This window comes from Neltuma alba, unplaced genomic scaffold, assembly GCF_004799145.2.
Source record: "Neltuma alba isolate B1F8T4 unplaced genomic scaffold, ASM479914v2 tig00011290_pilon, whole genome shotgun sequence".
In the NCBI taxonomy this organism is placed as follows: domain Eukaryota; kingdom Viridiplantae; phylum Streptophyta; class Magnoliopsida; order Fabales; family Fabaceae; genus Neltuma; species Neltuma alba.
This window is the reverse complement of record NW_021635999.1, coordinates 15,112-35,343: the sequence shown is the minus strand read 5'-3', so window position 1 is coordinate 35,343 and position 20,232 is coordinate 15,112. Positions and strand designations below refer to the sequence as shown.

At 37.7% G+C, this 20,232-nt stretch overlaps 3 protein-coding genes and 1 pseudogene across 4 annotated transcripts; 2 read left to right on the top strand and 2 right to left on the bottom strand.

Annotated features, from left to right (window-relative positions):
• The first annotated feature begins 279 nt into the window (after positions 1-279).
• On the top strand, positions 280-5,744 carry LOC114711469 (beta-D-xylosidase 1). The gene is made up of 6 exons (XM_028895879.1): positions 280-752; positions 2,683-2,964; positions 3,393-3,562; positions 3,700-4,148; positions 4,230-4,643; positions 4,764-5,744. The coding sequence occupies exons 1-6, from the start codon at positions 339-341 to the stop codon at positions 5,360-5,362; spliced, it is 2,328 nt and encodes a 775-aa protein (XP_028751712.1). The 5' UTR covers positions 280-338; the 3' UTR covers positions 5,363-5,744.
• Positions 5,745-9,712: 3,968 nt separating this feature from the next.
• On the top strand, positions 9,713-12,356 carry LOC114711477 (uncharacterized). 2 transcript variants are annotated; one of them, XM_028895885.1, is made up of 7 exons: positions 9,713-9,899; positions 10,226-10,284; positions 11,546-11,611; positions 11,724-11,771; positions 11,876-11,938; positions 12,029-12,091; positions 12,187-12,356. In XM_028895885.1, the coding sequence occupies exons 2-7, from the start codon at positions 10,237-10,239 to the stop codon at positions 12,193-12,195; spliced, it is 297 nt and encodes a 98-aa protein (XP_028751718.1). In that variant the 5' UTR covers positions 9,713-9,899; positions 10,226-10,236; the 3' UTR covers positions 12,196-12,356. The 2 variants fall into 2 exon arrangements, with proteins under 2 accessions (XP_028751718.1, XP_028751719.1); XM_028895886.1 differs by lacking the exon at positions 9,713-9,899 and adding an exon at positions 10,000-10,118.
• Positions 12,357-12,380: 24 nt separating this feature from the next.
• On the bottom strand, positions 12,381-14,161 carry LOC114711476 (3-oxo-Delta(4,5)-steroid 5-beta-reductase-like). The gene has a single exon (XM_028895884.1). The coding sequence runs from the start codon at positions 14,059-14,061 to the stop codon at positions 12,928-12,930; it is 1,134 nt and encodes a 377-aa protein (XP_028751717.1). The 5' UTR covers positions 14,062-14,161; the 3' UTR covers positions 12,381-12,927.
• A 2,477-nt stretch (positions 14,162-16,638) lies between these two features.
• Positions 16,639-18,427, bottom strand: LOC114711472 (3-oxo-Delta(4,5)-steroid 5-beta-reductase-like; annotated as a pseudogene).
• Positions 18,428-20,232: the final 1,805 nt, after the last annotated feature.

The following is a 20,232-nucleotide window of genomic DNA, read 5'->3' as shown; positions in this document are numbered from 1 at the left end:
ATCTAACCCACTGAGCCTAACTGCGTCTTACACTGATAAACTCACTCCAAAAGTAAATAACACAACAATAATTAATTATAACATCTATATCTGAGTTTGGGAGTTTAGTTTCTGAGTCGTTAAAGAACTCCATCGACGTGGAAATCCAATCATGAATTGAACTCCCCTCTTTCTCTCTAAAATATTCTATCTCTACCCAAACCCAACCAAACTCTTCTGCAAGACGCAACTTTCATATCTCCCTGTACATATCTATATATATAGCCATAGCCACCACCATATACTTCAATGCTCTCTATCTCACTCTCCTTCCTTTTGATTCCTTTGGGTCTCATTTTATGAGTATGGCCAATAACAATAAGAGCCGTTTCTTCTTCTTCTTCCTGGTTCTGGTTCTGTGGTGTGTGTCGTCGTTTGGGTTGGGGAGGGTTCCGTTTGCATGCGACCCGAAGAATGGGTTGACGAGGAGCTTGAAGTTTTGCAGGACGAATGTGCCGATTCATGTGAGGGTTCAGGACCTGATCGGAAGGCTGACATTGCCGGAGAAGATAAGGCTGGTGGTGAATAATGCGATTGCGGTGCCGAGACTGGGTATTCAGGGGTATGAGTGGTGGTCGGAGGCGCTTCACGGCGTCTCTAATGTGGGTCCCGGAACCAAGTTCGGTGGGGCCTTCCCTGGCGCCACTAGCTTCCCTCAGGTCATCACCACCGCTGCTTCCTTCAACCAATCTCTCTGGCGCGAAATCGGACGGGTAACATTTCTCTCATTGGCTGCTCCATCTTCTCTTCTTCTTCTTCTTCTTTTTTCGCCCGTGAACTCCAAATTTCGTCCTTTTATTTTTCCAACCATATATAGATAACTTATTAATTATCTGTTCATAAATATACATCATAATCCAATTGAATACATACACCAGCTAACAACAGCTTTAATTTTCTTTCATTATATATATTTCATTCAACTTTAAATCTGATCTCAATGATTAAAATTTTCATGATTAAATTATTAATTTAAGAATTTTATTTTTTTAATATTTTGTTAAATATTTGACTATTCTTACTTCATTTTCCTTTTTTTTTTTTGGTTTCTTTTTATCGGACACAACAATAAAAATCAGTGAAATTAATTATAGCTAGAGGTCAAACATATAGTATCATGCACATAGTGCTAATTATTAGGGTTGTATTAAATTTAAACATGAAGCCTAACTACCAAGCTAGGGATATAAATTTTATTTGTAGTGTAATTTTTAAACCTTTGATGACTGAATATGAGGGCTAAAAGTAACTCTGATGAAGAATATGGGTGAAAATGAAATAAAAAGAGAGGATGGTTAATTTAATACTTGGTTCCATCCCATCCCCATGTGATGAGACGTTGAAAGGCCATCAAACAAACATAAAAATAACGAAGAAAACGACACAACAAAGTATGGGATGGTTGGTCTTCGCTCGTGTGTTTACAGTACACTCACTCGTTCTTGTCTTCAATTTCTTTCCTGGGTTTTGGTCACTCGTGACATCAATTCAATTATTATATGATTGATCAAAGTCTAAGATTGATAGTTTCTCTTGGATTATCTGCTTATCCTAATTTAGATTCTTATTCTAAATGATTATTACTTATTTTTTCAATAACAGGAATATTAAATGAAGAGTAAAACTAAGAAAAATAATTCTTACATAATATTTGTATTTTTTCATCTCCGTGTTTTTTTCCCTAATGAGAACAACTAACTAGTGGGGGCGACAGGAGTGTATTATTCTTATTTCTTAATTTTATTACAGAGTTGGCGATACAGACAAGGTTCCCCGGTGTTTTATTAATCATCATTTATTAGCAAAGTATTAAAATAAATCACGTCATGTGCGACCAACCAAGGTGTTGAAGTTTGAGCTGAAGATTCTGACGTGAATAATTTAAACATCTCCAGATAGTTAATTATCATTTAAATCATATCTCTGACCAGGCACTTCAACTATAACACTGTAGACATTTTTATACACCCTCGATTTATTAAAGAAAAAAAAACCATTTTTATATTTATTCAAAAGTGAAGTCTATCAAAAAGTGAGGAATCGTTGATTTGATATAACCTTTTTTTATTTCCACATTTTAGTATTAATTACCTCTGGGAAAGTCCTCAGGTTGCCGACTTAGATATATGGCTAGCCCAACTTGCAACAGCGTTTGAATTAGGTGGTTATATTTCAAGAAGTTTACGTCAGGCCATCAATAACATCAGGAATCCTTTTTTTTTTTTTTTTTCGTGCATGCGTATAATTAGTGTTATTGAAAATATATAGACATCTTTCTCCAATAAAGTGAAGTGTGCATATGTTATGTGTCTGCGTCTCTCTTAAAGGCCACCGTTTGGTTGCTTTTGCTTCAAATGAGCCACAACCACTAATAACCTAATCAGCTTCAAATGAGGTGTGCGTAATTATGATGGGCCAATCACAGTCCTTCTTTCTTCTTCAAAAGAATAAATAAATATCGGAGAAACGTCAATATAGATTCTGTTGGGAAGAGATATTATTGAGACAACGCTTTCACATTAGCAACCACACAAGCTAGATTTTTTTCCAATATTTTCTTTGCAAAATATTTTGGGAGTTTGGGCAAACGACAATGGAAGAAAAGGTTGAGTTGACGAAGACAATATGTGATGATGGGTGCAGGTAGTGTCAGATGAGGCGAGGGCAATGTACAATGGAGGGATGGCCGGTTTGACATACTGGAGCCCTAATGTGAACATATTCCGAGACCCACGGTGGGGCCGCGGCCAAGAGACTCCCGGCGAGGACCCCATCGTGGCCTCCAAGTACGCCGCCAACTATGTCCGGGGACTCCAAGGCGACGGCACCGGCAACCGCCTGAAGGTTGCCGCCTGCTGCAAGCACTACACCGCCTATGATCTCGATAACTGGAAAGGCATTGACCGCTTCCACTTCAACGCCAAGGTATGTTTATGTATCTAACTATTGATGCACGCCCCGCGTCTCAAGCCAAGACAAGATTTTTTTTAATTTTATTTTCTAAAATTATTCTTTCTGATAAAATTAATACAAATATATGTAAAAGAAAAGAAAAGCGTGTTTGTATCATTTAATATTTTTTCCCCTTATGACACCGGACAAATGCGCAAGTTGTTGAAAGGGGAGTTGGGCCACGAAAACTTTTGAGTAATTGACAGTGTCGTTTTGTGGATATTTGATGGCTAAGTAGGGATGCCGTCTGCTTGAAAACGTTGATAAAGTTTATTAGCTTTGATTTTTGGGGATATGGGGAAGCACAAGTTGGGGGGGGGCAAGGGACGTTGAACCATGGTCCCGATGTTTATATTAATTATGGTAACGTAGAGAGTGGGGTTGTGTGTGATGTGATGCAGGTGAGCAAGCAAGACCTGGCGGATACATACGACGTGCCGTTTAGAGCATGTGTCGTGGACGGCGGAGTGGCCAGTGTGATGTGCTCCTACAATCAGGTGAACGGGAAGCCCACTTGCGCCGATCCCGACCTCCTACGCAACACCATCCGCGGCCAGTGGAAGCTCAATGGGTCAGCCCAATCCCTACTCCCTCTTTTTATTATTCCAAATTTTAGTAATATATTAATTTTAAAAAAAATGTAAGAATAAGTTTAGAAATGACATTAGTTATGGCATATGGTTGACTTGGATTTGCTTTGGTGATCAGGTACATAGTGTCCGATTGTGATTCAGTTGGGGTTATGTATGACACTCAACACTACACGCAAACGCCCGAGGAGGCCGCTGCTGACGCCATCAAAGCGGGCTTGGACTTGGATTGTGGGCCTTTCCTGGCACTTCATGCAGCAGATGCCATCAAATTGGGCCGCATCTCAGAGAACGATCTCAACCTCGCCTTGGCTAATCTTCTTACGGTTCAAATGAGATTGGGCATGTTCGACGGCGAGCCCTCTGCCCAACCATATGGACACTTAGGCCCAAGAGATGTGTGTACCCCGGCCCATCAACAACTCGCCCTTGAAGCCGCCAGACAGGGCATTGTTCTCCTCCAAAATAAAGGAAACACTCTCCCACTATCCCGCGCACGTCACCGCACCGTAGCGGTCATTGGACCCAACTCTGATGTCACTACTACTATGATAGGAAACTACGCAGGTAAGTAAAGCTCATTTAATCCATTATTATTATTCTTTGAAGTTTTGGATCTAAAATATATGTGGTTAATTTTATATATAGGTGTGGCATGTGGTTACACGTCGCCTTTGCGAGGGATTGCGAGATATGTTAAGACTGTTCATCACACGGGATGTAGGGATGTTATGTGTAAAGGAAACCAGGCCTTTGGGGCGGCGGAGATAGCTGCACGGCATGCGGATGCGACGATCTTGGTGGTGGGCCTCGACCAATCCATAGAAGCTGAGTTTAGGGATAGAGTTGGGCTTCTACTACCGGGCAGCCAGCAAGAGCTTGTATCGAAAGTGGCCCGGGCCTCCAAAGGCCCGGTTGTTCTGGTTATTATGTCTGGTGGGCCTGTTGATGTCACTTTTGCCAAAAATGATCCCAAGATCGGTGCTATTTTGTGGGTGGGTTACCCTGGTCAGGCCGGAGGAACCGCCATAGCTGATGTGCTGTTTGGCACAACAAACCCAGGTAGAGTATCAATAAAACAAAAAAAACAAAAAACAAGAACTATACCCAGCTATTATTTTTGTTTTGAAATTGATTATAATCAAGAAGCATTTATTTATATTTTTACTATGATTAATGTAGGAGGAAAGCTTCCGATGACATGGTACCCACAGGAGTATGTGGCCAAAGTGCCAATGACAGTAATGGACATGAGACCAAACCCAGCAAGAGGGTACCCGGGAAGGACCTACAGATTCTACAAGGGTCCGGTGGTGTTCCCTTTCGGCCATGGGCTGAGCTACACCAGATTCAGGCACACCCTAGCCCTTGCTCCCAAACAAGTCTCTGTTCCTTTAGCCAGCCTCCAGGCTCTCACAAACTCCAGCAGCGTTTCAAGCAATGCATTAAAGGTCAGCCACGCGAATTGTGATTCCCTGGAATTAGGACTCCACGTCGATGTGAAGAACGAAGGTAAAATGGACGGCACCCACACAGTTCTCGTATACTCAAAGCCACCTTCTGGAAAATGGTCCGACACGAAGCAGTTGGTAGGGTTCCATAAGGTTCATGTGCCTGCTGGGTCCAAGCAACGAGTTAAGGTTGGTGTTCATGTGTGCGACCACCTCAGTGTCGTGGACGAGTTTGGGGTTCGAAGAATCCCAATGGGCGACCACGAGCTTCACATCGGTGATCTCAAACATTCCATTTCCGTCCAAACTTCCCAAGAAATCAAACCTTAAAACAAAAAATGATTATATTTGTCAACCCAAACTGTTGATAGATGTAGCTAAGTTCTTGCCTGTCATTCCCAATTTGAGAAGCCAAAAAATAAATGTCATTCTCAAGTGTAGCATAGAGTATTATTATAGGTGGCAATTTGTAAGATGGTCTGACTACGATGTCCAGGAAAAAAAGAAAATTTGTGGACAAGTGCTGTTATGTAGGTGAAGTGTGCAAGTCAAAGTATTTTTACTGCAAATGTAAAATAGGGGTTGGAAAGAGTCTAAATAAGTTTGGAAGCCAATAATGATGCAACAAATTGCATTATTGGCAAGTTGATGTATTGAGGTATTGATTGATTATTTTGAAATCAAGTTGAAGCTATGGTCCATTGCAATTGCACTTGTGTATGCCAAAGACCTGACAAATTAACAAGGCTAGGTCTTTTTCTGGCCTATCTTGTGCCCTTATTCTTGGACATTTAAACTTCCCTGGCTAATTTGAAAACCCCAGCCATTCATGTGAAGTATGATCAAGGTGAAATAAGTATTTTGACCCTTTAAATTTTAGGAAAAATTACACTCAGCTCCTACAGAAGATAATTAATTTAGAAAAAGTTTCTGAAAATCCCAAAATGATTCCTAAATCCCCAGGGACCTGTGTGTGATAAATTGTAATTATGAAATTACCTATTTGAACCCAATACAATTCATTTAAAACTTCAACAGTGGCTGATGACAATCCGAGGAGAAGTGGTTAACAATCTCGGCAATGCCATTGGTATCCTACAAAGTGAGTTGTCAGGAACGCTACCGAGGTTGTTAACCACTTCTCCTCGGGTTGTCAACAGTCACTGTTAAGAGTGTAAATGAATTGCTGCAATAAAATTAATAGGGCTAAATAGGTAATTTCACAATTGTAATTTATTACACACAGGTCCCTGGGGACTTAGGAATCATTTCGGGATTTTCATGGACTTTTTTTGAATTAATTGTCTTTTGTGAGATCTGTGTGTGATTTTTCCTAAATTTTATGCTTTCAATTGTCCCCCCGCACTTGTCTCGCACACACCAAGATATAATCAGCGTGTTAATAATCTCTCATCTTATCTCTGTACTGTAAGATATTGAAAGTGTTTGATATATTCGGAATGATATATATATGGTTATAGTTTGCTTCAAGTGTGCTGTTAGTTGGCCACTTTGAATATTATTTTCCCCCTTCTCTCTGTGTTTCTATCTCAATTATTTGATGGCTACGTTAGATAAGAGGGGCAGGAATGAAGATAGGGTTATGGCGGCAACATGCCCAGTTGGCAGCAGTTGATAGGGTTACGATAGATGGCCAACCAAAACTAACTATCTTTCAGAGTTTGAAATCTTTTCATTCGAAATGATGAATAATTTATCTGACAAATTTGCGTGTGTTTGATGTCGGCCTAAATATCTCCAGATATTATAAATTAAAGCCTTTTTATATGCATCTTTTTCTGGTCAGGAGCATTTTTTTTTCATTGTAATTCCAGAGTTGGGAGATTTATATAGAATTGATTAATTATTACTTAAATAATTAAGAAGGTGAAATTCTCTTATGGAAAACAATTTTGGTATGTTCTTTGTTTTTTTTCCCCTCCGCAAGGGCCAAGTTCTGTTTTTAGTGTCGGTCATCTTCTTGGCCTGTATCCAGCTTCAAAAAATAGGTACATGGAGGCGGACCATGTGTTCTTCACTGCGTTTTGTCTTTTCAACCTCGTAATTATGACATAAATAAAATATAACAACAAATCTGTGGATGATAGTAAGCTTCATGCTGATTCTGATATCTATTGATCACGATACAATCAACAAATTATATTCGTCCAATCTTTAATAGAAGATATAATTATTAAATTAATTTTAGTCTTAAATATAAGAATTATTTCTTATAATTATCTTTATTGATACTTCTTCAATCATAATCAAATAGGAGATGGAGGGATGATATTACAAAAGATGATTCTGATATTTTAAGAAAAACATATCATCTTTTTTATAATTGACTAACATATCATATTTTTTATAATTAAATATTTACTCAACTTTCTTAATACAATTAAATTACTTAAATAAGTTTTATATTAAAAGTCTAAAGAATCGCTTTTTCGATTAAAAAAATACACCGAATCTCATATTGATCCCTTGACTTTTATAAAGTGTCTTTTCAATTTTTGTTTCTAATGACCATTAATAGAAAAAAATACTGATATTGAAATTTTGATATTGGCAAAACGTTCTCACATGTTGAAATGTTAACTTTATTTTTCAAAATAATAATAATTGTTATTTTAAAATGAAGGGATTAAATTAAAACTTTAGTATAAAATTAAAGTACCAGATGTATAATTTTGCACTTTTTTTTTTTGAGTTCTTGAAGAATCAAGTTTTCAGTTCTAAAAATAAATTGAAATAAAATCAATATTTTAAATGTAAAATGTATAAGGAGTTGTAATATTAGGAAATAGAATAACTTATTTTACAACTCATATAAATTTAGGAGATTCGTCCAGTTGGTTTTAATTTGTGTATTTGATAAAAGTCAAATTTGTATTGTTATTGATTTCTTAAATTGTTTTAAACACGAAGGTATGTTCAAGGTATATGCTTAATTGGTAGTATAAGTAACATAGAATAAAGTCAAGATTTAAAACAAAAGTACATTTGTACATCGGACACTTTTACAGCACATAATCAATTTCCATCAAAACCATACATCGAACCAAACATCAAATTAAAAATATCTTAAAATCAGGAAATCTCCTGTGCAGAAAAAAGTTAAGGGATATTTTGGTAAAATGTCTCTATTTAGAAATTTATTTGGTTAAAATGACCTAGATTTAAGTGTCTACAAAACATATCTTCTGTTGTGTACAATATATTTTTTATTATATATATAAGATTTTTATATTGGTCATTGTTACACATCATTAATGATATAATATACATAACAGAAAAAAATTATACTAATAAATTATAATTATAAGAGTTTAAATTTAGGTTTTTTAATTAAATAAAATTTTAAACAGAAACTTTTAATCCAACTCGTCAGAAGCCAAAGTATAAATATCAAATTAAATAATTAAAAACATAGAGGGAATCAATGATGGGGGCAGATCAAGTACGAATAACATGACCCAGTAGCCAGTAATCATTCGGGACATGTAAATATGTGAAGTTCATGGGGGCAGAATCATAATGCCACACGCAAAACACATGCTCCGCCTGCCATTATTGCATGTTGCAAATAATTAAAATAAAACGCACACAAGTACATCCGCCAACTGAATATTTACTCAAAAGTAAATACCTTGTGACTTCCGAACGAGCGAATGCGCGGCGGATGCCAGAAGGGAGGCCAAAATAATTCGAGATTTTTTTAAATCACAACATTTAATTTTTCAATAGTCTTAGATTGTAAACCCCAAATATTGTATTTGGTACAGTGAGAAGTGTGTGGATGTCTTAAAAAGAAAATGAATAATGTCATGAAAACTCCTTACAATACTATTACTATTTGTTGCTTTAAATATTATATATAATTTTAAATATAAGAGTCAGAACAAAAGTTTTCTTTGCCTGTAAATATGAAAACTAAATTTCTTTCATCTTCTAAATTTATAATTCTTTTTGAAAATATTCCTACTCATTAGTTACATAATTCAAATGATAGTATGATACATATAATTAGAAAGAATATTTTAAAAAACTAAAATTTTAAATAACTTACTTAAAATAATTTTGGAGCAATGACAAACAAAGAAGTTGGAATTTTGTAAATACCAAATAAAAAATGTCAATAAAAATTTATTGTCATTTGCAAATTCAGATTTGTCAATATCAAATAAAGTTGTGTTACCAAATCTGATTTGGGATTTGTAATTTTTAAATATTTTTCTGTCATTTTTCTAATAATTTTTTTAATATTAATAAATTAATTATCTAAATTTGATATTAAAGATTAGATGAAGTATTAGGAAGGAAAAAAAGAAAAAAAGAGAAAGAATGAGGAGGAGGGAGGGGGGAACTTGGAAGTGTCGGTAATGAGGATGATTGGCATGTGTGAGGATGTACGGTGCAGGCTAAGCCATGGACCAACCGATGTTGATATTCTAACGGCTCTTTTCATCTTTCCTCCAATCCCATTCCTTCTTCCCCCTTTTACCCCTTCCCTCTGCTTTTTTTTCAATTCCACCTTCACTTTTCTCCCTCCCACTTACAAACAAAAAATCTTAAAATAATAGTAATAATAATTAAGAGTAGAATTAGAGGAGTCCGTTATCCATTGGAAATCCTCCACCTAACTCCTCAAATGTTTGCAAGATTGGATTTTTCTCGATAATATCCTTTGTTAATTATTTACCATGCATATTAATATCATGTAAGTCTCTTACCATTTCTCAATAGCTACTTAATACTTTCATATTCTTGTCTTACCCTCTCACTCAACTTCCCCCCTCCTTTCTCCTTTCTTTCACTTTCTTCCTCTTTCTCTGCATCTCAGATTCCTTCCTCTAACTCCAAGGTAATTATCAAGATCCTTTCTTTATGCTTCTTCTCCTTTTCCTTATCTTTTCTGGGTTCTCAAATTTCTCTCCGCCCTTATAAAAGGTGTTCACTTCCTGATATTGTTTATTCCTTCCTTCATCGGGACTGCTCTGTTCTGCTCTGCTTTTGCTCTGTTCTTTCTGAGATTTTTAATTCCCTCTCGCTGCTTCTTTTTTTCTGCTCATCTGTTTCCGAGGTTGTCTTTCTGGGATATCTCCTAATCACAGAATTGAATTTTAGGTGAAGCTTCCCTGCGGTTTTGTTTTGTTCTGAATAAAGCCTGATCGTTTGTTGCTTGCACAGGGAACATTGAGATGGCAGATTACAATAGAGACGAGTATTTTGCCTCCCAGGACCTTGAGGTAACCTTACCCCAGTGTTTTCTGATGTTTCTGTTTTTAATCTCATTGCGCACATTCTCTAAATGGGTAACATCAGAATGATTAAATCTGAAGAACACAGCCAAGAAACAATCTTTGGCATTCAAGGGTCAAATTATACACTTTGCATTTTTTGTATATTATGACATCATAATGGAAGTATCTTTGAAAATAATAGGATTTATATAATTTCGATAGAATTAAAAGAAAAAAATCATGTGGTATATTATTAGAATAATTACTAAAAACTAGTCATCACCGACGGAATGTGGGGATTTGGAACAGAATGTTCCAATTCTCAGCGGAAAGAGAAAGTTTGGTTTTGTTTGGTGTGGCACAATGCAGGGCTGCCACACGTTTTTTAGATTTTTTTATTCGCCACGTTTGTAGGGACATGGACGTAATTTTACATTATAATTTTCATTCTGGTCTGGCTAATTTCATTTAAAATATTATTAAACGTTCACCGCACTTTATTTGGCACAACACGAATTTGTTTGGTGTCATTGAATGAATATATTGTTTTATTCTAAAAGATTTTTCCCCCTTTCTCGAAACGATTTTCTTTTTCTGTGGGTTAATCCTTGGAATTAGTCAGATGCAAACATTTGATTACAATTAAGAAAAATTCCAACACAAAAGAATAAAATAAATAAAAGTCTCGCCCACGTATTGTTTTGGCCTAATCCCATGGACAAGTAAATGATCATGGAGGTCGAGGAAGTAATTTGGAATTCTCCACCTGAATTTATCGAAACAGGACAAAGAAAATCATTAATTGATTTTGATTTAAATAAAATTATTGCAATTATTGAATATCATGACGGGAAGAATCAAATCATTATGCTGTTCGTCTCCTTTTTTGGTAGATATTATAGATTCTTTTTATTGCGTTATTCTCCCAAGAAAATTGTTTGTTAATTGTTATGCAGGTTTTTTTTTTCCTGGTGGATTAGTGGTTGTAGATTTTCTTTTAGAAAAATCAAATTATTATGTTGCCTTTTCTTTGTTTGGTTTTTGGTGGGGTAGATTAATTTCAAAACTTCCAGAACGTTGATGATGTTGTGTCGTGTTCTCCTTCTTCCACAGTTCAAAGACAAAAAGCAAAGCATGTGCAAATTAGTTGAACGTTATGATTTCAAAATTGAACTCGAAATCACAGCACAGGATCTGCTCCACGATGGTTAAATAATTATTTTTATTAAAGTAATGTATTTCAATTTGTTTATTTTGGTGCTGACAGGAAACGTCGTCCACGGGAAACAAATACGGTGGCCTTACCCCCAAGAAGAAGCCTTTAATTTCCAAAGTAAGCCCGGTCACACGTTCTCATTCCTTATCACTTGTCAAGTCCCGTGCCATGCACGTGACGCCAACATTATTATAATATAATATTTTTAAATCGTTTTTCTTGGGTCAAGGATCACGAGCGGGCATTTTTTGACTCAGCAGACTGGGCATTATGCAAGGTTAGCCAATCGTTGGTCAAACTCAAATTCCCCCCCTTTTTAAAATTTTTTTTTTCCGCCCTATTAAATATCAATAATAATTCTAATATTTAAAAAAAAAACAGCAAGGTGCCGGAGTTAATAAAAAATCCACAGCAGCCATAGAGACGTTGCGACCAAAACTTCAGGTTTGAATGATATTAACCTTTTTATGACTTAGTCTTAATTGTATATTTCTTAGCCTAATAAATATTTGTTTATTTTTTGGAATTTTGCAGAGAACGCCACACCAGCAGCTTCCTCCAAGAAGACCGGCCTGTACATCTGGCCCAGATAATCTGGTGATCCAATTATGTTCGATTTGATTAATTAAAGTTAATAAATAGTTGAGGAATTTGTAAACTAAGATGTTTGTTTAATTTGTGATGGCAATCAGGGGGAGTAGAGAAGCCTTGAGACGGAGTCAAAGGATTTGGTGAATGCAGTTGATGACGTGGCTAATCTCTGGTTTTAGTGGACGAAATCATGTGTATATCTGCCATTGGGGGCTTCCGTGTTTCAATTTTTACTAGTTTTTATAATAAACTCCATCCTTTTGCTTTTTCAGCCTCCACCCACTCATTTTTAATCTTTGCGGTTTATATATAAAGCACCTAATTAAGTAATGACATTTAAGACAAAGCCAAAATCAACGTGTTGCGGATACAAACGAAACAACGGGGAAAAAAAAAAAAACCACCAACAGGGAGGGAAATAAAAAGGAGATTAGGCGGCCCGCGCGAAGACCATCATTTGTCTCAAGGAACGGTCATGAACGCTCGTCACCAAACGGCTAGATCCTTCCTAGCTTTGATGAAACGGTGCGTAGAGGCACATCAGCTGCTGCGCATTCCATATTTGGAGTGGCTTCCACATGGCACGATTTTATTCGTTCATAGGAGGCACTACGGCACCTTCACTCGTCTTCTACTTCTCTTGCTCATTGCCAGAAAGAACCACTCTCAGGAGATTTTTGCTTCGTTTGAGATCGATATCTCTGGTTACCCGGGACAAATCAACCTACAAGACCATGTTTTTACTACTTATTTGAACTAATGGCATCAAGTTCACTCTCAGAAATTCAACATGAAAACAGAAACACAAACTATGAATATTAGGAATCGATCTTCCCAGGAATTTAAGGGATGATTTTCATGTGCCTGAGCCTTGCGACCCACTTCCTGACGCTCTTGAAACTATCAGCGAATCCCAAGAACCCAAACTCTTTACTCTTATTCATACTGGATACGTGCTGAAACTTGAAATTCGCCACCACTTTGAACGGAGGATAGCAGGCTATCTCCTCCAGCTTCGTCTTGTAAAGCCCATGCTTCTCCACTATCTCCTCCCAGACCTCACCCTTATGGCTCATCATCTCTACTATGTCAAAGTCGTCTTCTTCCTTGTAATCCACGAACTCAACATCGAACTCTTCGCTAAGCACCTTCCACATCTTCTTCCAAGTAAAGAAATCACCGTTAGTGCAATTAAACGCTTCGTTTTTGGCCTGCGGCGTCACCGCCGCCCACACGTGTTGCTCCGCCAGGACCCCTGCGTCTATCATGTCGCAGAAATGCTCCCACGTGTACCTCGTCCCCGGGTACCGAAACGGCAACCCTTCGTGCCGGCAGACGGCCGCGTAAGCCGCCAGCATAAGCAGAGCGTTGTGTGTGCTCCTTGTTGACGCGCCTATGATGATGGAGGCACGGTGCACGGAGTAGGTGAGGGACGGTGCGTAGGAGGCGACGAGGTCTTCCAGCGCGTAGTAGAAGTTCGGGTAAGGGAGGCGGGGCATGGACTCGTGGAAGGGCGGGTCGTGAGAGGCGAGGTGGCGAGAACGGACCGGGTCGTTGATGGGGCCCATGTAGTGCTTGGTGCCGGTCTGGATGGTGACGTGGTGGAGCCGTGGCGAGGGAGAGGACCTGAGGACGTTGAGCACGTTGGTTAACATGGTCCCGTTCATGGCGACGTTGGTTTCTTCGTCTTCTCGGATCTGGAAGGTGACCCAGAAGACATGGGTGACCTCATGGGCGATCGGGGAGAGCTTGGCACGTGTGTCTTCGGTGTCCAGCGCGTCCAAGGTAATGTAATGGTGGAGGAGGGAGGGCGAGAACCATGCCGGAAGAGGACGCCGCGAAGCGCCGTAAACTTTCCAAGGGCCACCGAGACAATCAGGGCGGCTCAAGGCTTCGGCTAGGCTGACTCCTGTTAATCCGGTGACGCCGATTATGAGTGCAACGTAGTTGTTGTGAGGTTGAGGTTGCGGCTCCATGCTGAGAACTGAGGACGACCCGACGGCACAGTAGTGGGAGAGGATGATGGTTTTTAATGGGTAGCTGCGTCGTTTAAGGCCACAGATTAAACTTTGGTGCTTATCCCCGGCACAAGCATTTATATATATATATATATATATATATATATATATATATATAAATATTCGCATTTTGTCGGTCTATGACTTTTGTTTTTGGAGAAATCACAAATAAAGACCCTCGAATTAGCAAAATCACTCTATGGTCACTTGAATATGTTAAATTACTATGAAGGACCCGGTCTCAAATTGTAATTATGAAATCATGGCCAAATTACCAAAATACCCCTCTTTAATTTTTTTTTAAAAAAGAAAGCCACTGCCTCACCGGAATCCGGCCACCGGCGCCGGAGCTCCGGTGGCCACTTCCGGCCACTGTCGGCGGCCGGACCCCGGCGTACTTGTAATCTATTTAATTTATAACTTATAAAAAGTACTTGTAATCTATTTAATTTGCTAAAAAAATAATTTTTATCTCCAATTTATAATCAGAACTTGAAGTATAATTTTTTATAGATTAAAAATACTTTTTTATTGTTCAAATTTATAAATAAAATTTAGGGAAAATGGCAACACACTTTTTTAATTTTTTTTAAAAAATTTTTAATCTATATATCTATACAAATTATTATAAATCAAACTACTTCTTATAAATTATAAATAGTACAATTTATTGTGGATTAAAAATACTTTTTGACTGCTTAAATTTATAAATGAAATTTATCTCTAATTTATAATTAAAAATACTATTTTATTCTTTAAATATAAAAAATATTTTTAATATTTAAAGAATGAAATAATATAAAATTTATACTATGATTAATAAATCAAAAATGCCTTATTATAAATACTTTATAATTTATAAGAAGTAGTTTGATTTATAATGAGTTGTATAGATATACAGATTAAAAAGTATTTTTTTAGAGAAATAAATATATTAAAAATATTTTTATAAGTTATAAATAATTTATTTTTTAAAAGTATAAAATAATTAATTGTTATAAAAAAACGTGTTGTTAAATTTTAATCCTAGACTTATTATCTTATAATCAGAACTTGTTATTTTTAAATGTATTGTTGTTATCACTTGAAACAAAGTGTATTGTTATAAAAAAAACGTGTTATTAAATTTTAATCCCAAACTTGTTATTTTATAATCAGAACTTATTATTTTTAAATGTATTGTTGTTATTGCCTGCAACAAAATTTATTGTTATAAAAAAAACATATTGTTAAATTTTTATTCCAGACATGTTATTTTACAATCAGAACTTGTTATTTCCAAATGTATTGTTGTTATCACCTGGAACAAGAGTAAATGAGTTAACTTATATTTTTTTTTGCATCATAATGTTAACAAAAATTTGTTGGCTCAATGGTCATTCCTTATTTTGGGAAGCATTAGGTTGGGGGATATTGATCCCCCCAACCTCACTTCCCCCCAATTTAAAAAAAAAACAGTTTCAAAAAAAAAATAAAGGAAGACCGCCGGAAGCGGCCGCCGGACCCCGACGTCCGACCGCGACAGTGGCCGGAAGTGGCCGCCGGAGCTCCGGCGCCGGTGGCCGGATTCCGGTGAGGCAGTGGCTTTCACTATTAAAAAAAATTAAAGAGGGATATTTTGGTAATTTGGCCATGATTTTATAATTACAATTTGAGACCAGGTCCCTCATAGTAATTTAGCATATTCAGGTGACCATAGAGTGATTTTGCTAATTCAAGGGTCTTTATTTGTGATTTCCCCTTTTTTTTTAAATCAAATCGAGCAGAGAGAGAGAGAGACTTTACCTTTCAGACCTTTTAAAGCGAGATCAGATCTTGGCAATTATCATATGCCAAGTGGATGTAGTAGCAGACAGAATGACCGTCCCCGAGGCGAATGAAAGCGCAGCGGGTGGGACTCGGTGCTTCCTCCTTGAAATCAAGTTAACGACCATGCTCGTTCATGAGTCTAGGTTTATAATACCTTTTAGTTATATATGAGAATAGTCAAAAGTAAATTGGATTAATTAGTTGCTTCCCGCACCCATATAATTTCCGGCTTTAATTATGGTGATTCTATCCATCAGTGGTTCGTCGTGTTGAGCATGATGAGGAGCATCATGAAACTGAGACTTGGATGTCTGCGTCATCTCAAGCCTCAGACCTGAAATATTAAAATAAAAAAATCAAATGTGTGCCCCAGAGAAATCATTATAGAATTAAAAATAATGCTCCTCTCAATTAAATTTGATAGGTACTGCGGGTATCTCTGTTTATGTAATAATTTGGTGAGTTAAACAAGTCCCACGGTCAAAGGAGAATGAAGATGCAGGAGAAAGTAGCTAATGGAAGTGGATAGAAAATTATTATATACTCACATCTCCGTTTATATCAATTTATGCTGAATATGTTTTTCCAGATCATTTTATATACTCACATCTCCGTTTATATCAGAAATATTTGACATTACTTGGGCATCGGGCGCCCACTGCGGAAAACCATTGTCACCATTACGGCCGACGCCCAGTAGTGGCCCCCACATGCACGGTCGTTTCATTAATTTGCCTTCGTCTGCCATTTCCTCCTTATCTCGTTTGTTCTTCTTTTCTGTTTTTGTTCTTTTTCCTCGTAGGGCCAAGGGATGATTTTCATGTGCCTGAGCCTTGCGATCCACATCTTGACGCTGCTGAAGCTACCAGCGAATCCCAAGAACCCAAACTCCTTACCCTTATTCATGCTGGACACGTGCTGAAACTTGAAATTTGACACAATTTTGAAAGGATGATAGCTCGCTATCTCCTCCAGCTTCGTCTTGTAAAGCCCATGCTTCTCCACTATCTCCTCCCAAACATCACCCTTCTTCCTCATCATCTCCACTATATCAAACTCTTCTTCCTTATATTCCACAAACTCAACATTAAACTCCTCGCTAAGCACCTTCCACATCGTCTTCCACGTGAAGAAATCACTGTTCGTGCAATTAAACGCTTCGTTTTTGGCCTTCTCTGTCATCGCCGCCCACACGTGTTGCTCCGCCAGCACCCCTGCGTCCGTCATGTCGCAGAAATGCTCCCGCGTGTACCTGTTCGCCAGGTACCGGAACGCCAGCCCTTCGTGGCGGCAGACGGCGGCGTAAGCCGCCAGCATAAGCAGAGCGTTGTGCGTGCCCCTTGTTGACGCGCCTACATGATGGAGGCACGGTGCACGGAGTAGGTGAGGGACGGCGCGTAGGAGGCGACGAGGTCTTCGAGCGCGTAGGATGGACTCGCGGAAGGGCGGGTCGTGAGAGGCGAGGTGGGGAGAATGGAATGGGTTGCAAATGGGCCCCATGTAGTGCTTGGTACCGGTTATGGCTGAGCCGTGGCGAGGGAGAGGACCTGAGGACGTTGAGCACGTTGCCTAGCATAGCTCCGTTCAGACTTTGTTTGGTTGGGGTTTTTTTTGAGGGGAGAGTAAGGGAGGAGAGGGGAGGGGAGCTAAACCCTCCCCTCCCTTCCTCCCCTCTCAAATTGAGAGTTTTTGAAAGAGAAAAATATTATGAGAATCTTGATAAATATGCCCATGTTATTTTTTGAATATTTCAGTGGTGTCCTCTTGATATTTTTTTAGTTTATCATGATTACCTTCGCATTCCCTTCCGCAGTCACTCAGTTATATATACACACAAATATAATATGCATATATGTTAATATATTAATTAATTATATATATTAATATATATTATAATTATAAAATGGCACTGATAATATCATATATATTTTTTATTTCCTAATATGTGGAGGGTATTATTATATAGTTAAAGTTTTGTCTTTTTTTCTCCTATTCACTTTTCTAATACATATTATATTTTTATTTCATAATTTTTTTATCATATATAAGTGAGGTAATTGGTTTTTTTGAAATTGATAAATTCGGAAATAATAATTTTGATATAAATATTATAATAAAAGAATAAATCAGTATAAATATAAAGATAAGGGCATATTTGTCAATTTATAATTCCCTCCCCTCCCCTCCCCTCCCTTTATGAACCAAATAAAAAATCTCCCCTTTTTTCTCCTCCCCTCCAACCAAACAAAACTCATGACTTCCCTTCACCTCCTCTTCTTTTAATTAACCTCCCCTCCCCTCCACTCCACTGGGTGTCCAGGGCGTTGAAGGTGATGAAATGGTGGAGGAGGCAGGGCGGGGACCAGGGCAGAAGGGGACGGCGAGCCGCACCGTAAACTTTCCAGGGGGTGCCGAGACAATCAGGACGGCTCAAGGTTTCGGTTAGGCTAACGCCTGTCAGTCCAGTAACGCCCACAATGAGTGCTACGAAGTTGTTCCGAGCTGAGAGCTCCATGCTGAGATCTTGGGAAAACTGGCAAAACACTCGGATACACGCAACTGATAGTGGACGATGGCCCTTTGAAGTTGTATTTAAGTCCACCTAAAACGCAGATTAAATTTTAATTTGGAAAAACTAATCTGTCGGTCCCAGTAGTTTCATCAAATTTTGAATCAGCTCCCTCCATTTTTTTTTTGCCCTTTTATCCACTCCTTATTGTATGCTTCGTTACCTTTGGAAGTCCTTCAGTCTATGAAATATGAATTTGCCGTTAGTGGGGTGACATGACTTTCTTACTAAGCACAAACACTGGGAATGAACTGGGTATAATGCGATAGGAGAGAGAGTCATTGGAAAATAAAATGACACAAATGCTGTCCTGTGTTTCAGACTTCAACCATCTCCATCTTCAATTCTTCTCCCCCACGGCTTCTTCAATACTTTCACCACCAACGCTCCTTCACAATGTGAGCTACTTATGGCATGTTCTAGAGGAAGAAACTTCATCTCCATATCAGTATTATTGGCCACATCGACCACAGTAAGTAAATATTATTTTGTCTTCTCTAGTCCGTACAAATCGGTCCCCAGCCTCCAAAAGCAAAGCCGTAATTGAAGTAAAATTTCATCAGACAATTAAAAAAAGAATGATTTTACAATTTTTTTTCACTTGGCCCATTTTATTTGGTACGTGTAATAAATTATATAGAATGGTGGAGGATTGTGGAGGGATTAACGAAGGAAGAGGAGAGATGAGATGTAGGGGATGTGAGTTTGGGGAAGTTTAGAGAGAGAGGAGGAGGAGGAAGAGTAAGAAGGGGGGAAAGTATGAGCTTGGAGAAGTAAAAGCTGTTGCGAATCGTCAGTGGAAAATCCTTGAGAGCTGGGAGGGGGGGGAGGGGAAGAGAGAGAAGAAAGTGGAGTGAGGGACAGGGAGGAGAATAACCGAAGAAAAAAGTTGATGTCCATTTTTTTTTTTTAAGTGTTAATGCTTGTGCTGAGTAAGATGGCCCCATCGCCTCCACTAACGGCAAATTAATGTTTCATGAACGGAAGGATGTGAATAGATAACAGACCATACAATAAAAAATGAATAAAAAGGAGAACAAATAGAAGGAGTTGATTCAAAATTCAATAAAATTATAAGAACTGACAGATTAGTTTTCCTTTTAAGTTTTCTTCCTTACTTATCCGGTAGCGTTCTGTCCATGTATGATTTTAGGCAACTTAGCCAACAACTTTTTCTTTCAAGGTTACATCTATCTTGTGTATTTTAAGCAACTCGCCGGCAGTTTGGCTCAGAGTTGCCCCCTCAATAAAATATAATAATGTGCTAATAGCAACGCCCAAAAGTGGGAGTAGAAGACAAGTGACCCTTACTTAACGCGAATGACATTGTAGCATGGGGGACTCCCTTATTACTCGTGTTGCTCGGTCGGTCGGCGATTCACAAATGATGTTAAATATTTGAATAATTTGAGTAGATAAAAAAAAAGTCAAATCAGTTATTTGTAATAAATAGGTGTTGTCTTTCTTAAAATATTCTTACTGATCAAGTTTATTAGCTAAAACTACCATTATTAAAAGAATTATCTTAGAAAAAAATGAATAAGTATGAGAGACAAAGTAAATTGGAGTCTTATATTTAGAACCAAAATAAAAGTTAAACGAGGTCTTATATTAAGAACTAAAGATAGTATCTGAGACTTACTAACTTCCATTGTTAATATATGAACTAGTTAATTAATTTGAATAGATTAAGAAAATTTGTCAAGTTAGTTATTTGTAATAAATATTATCTCCGATTCTATTTATAAGAC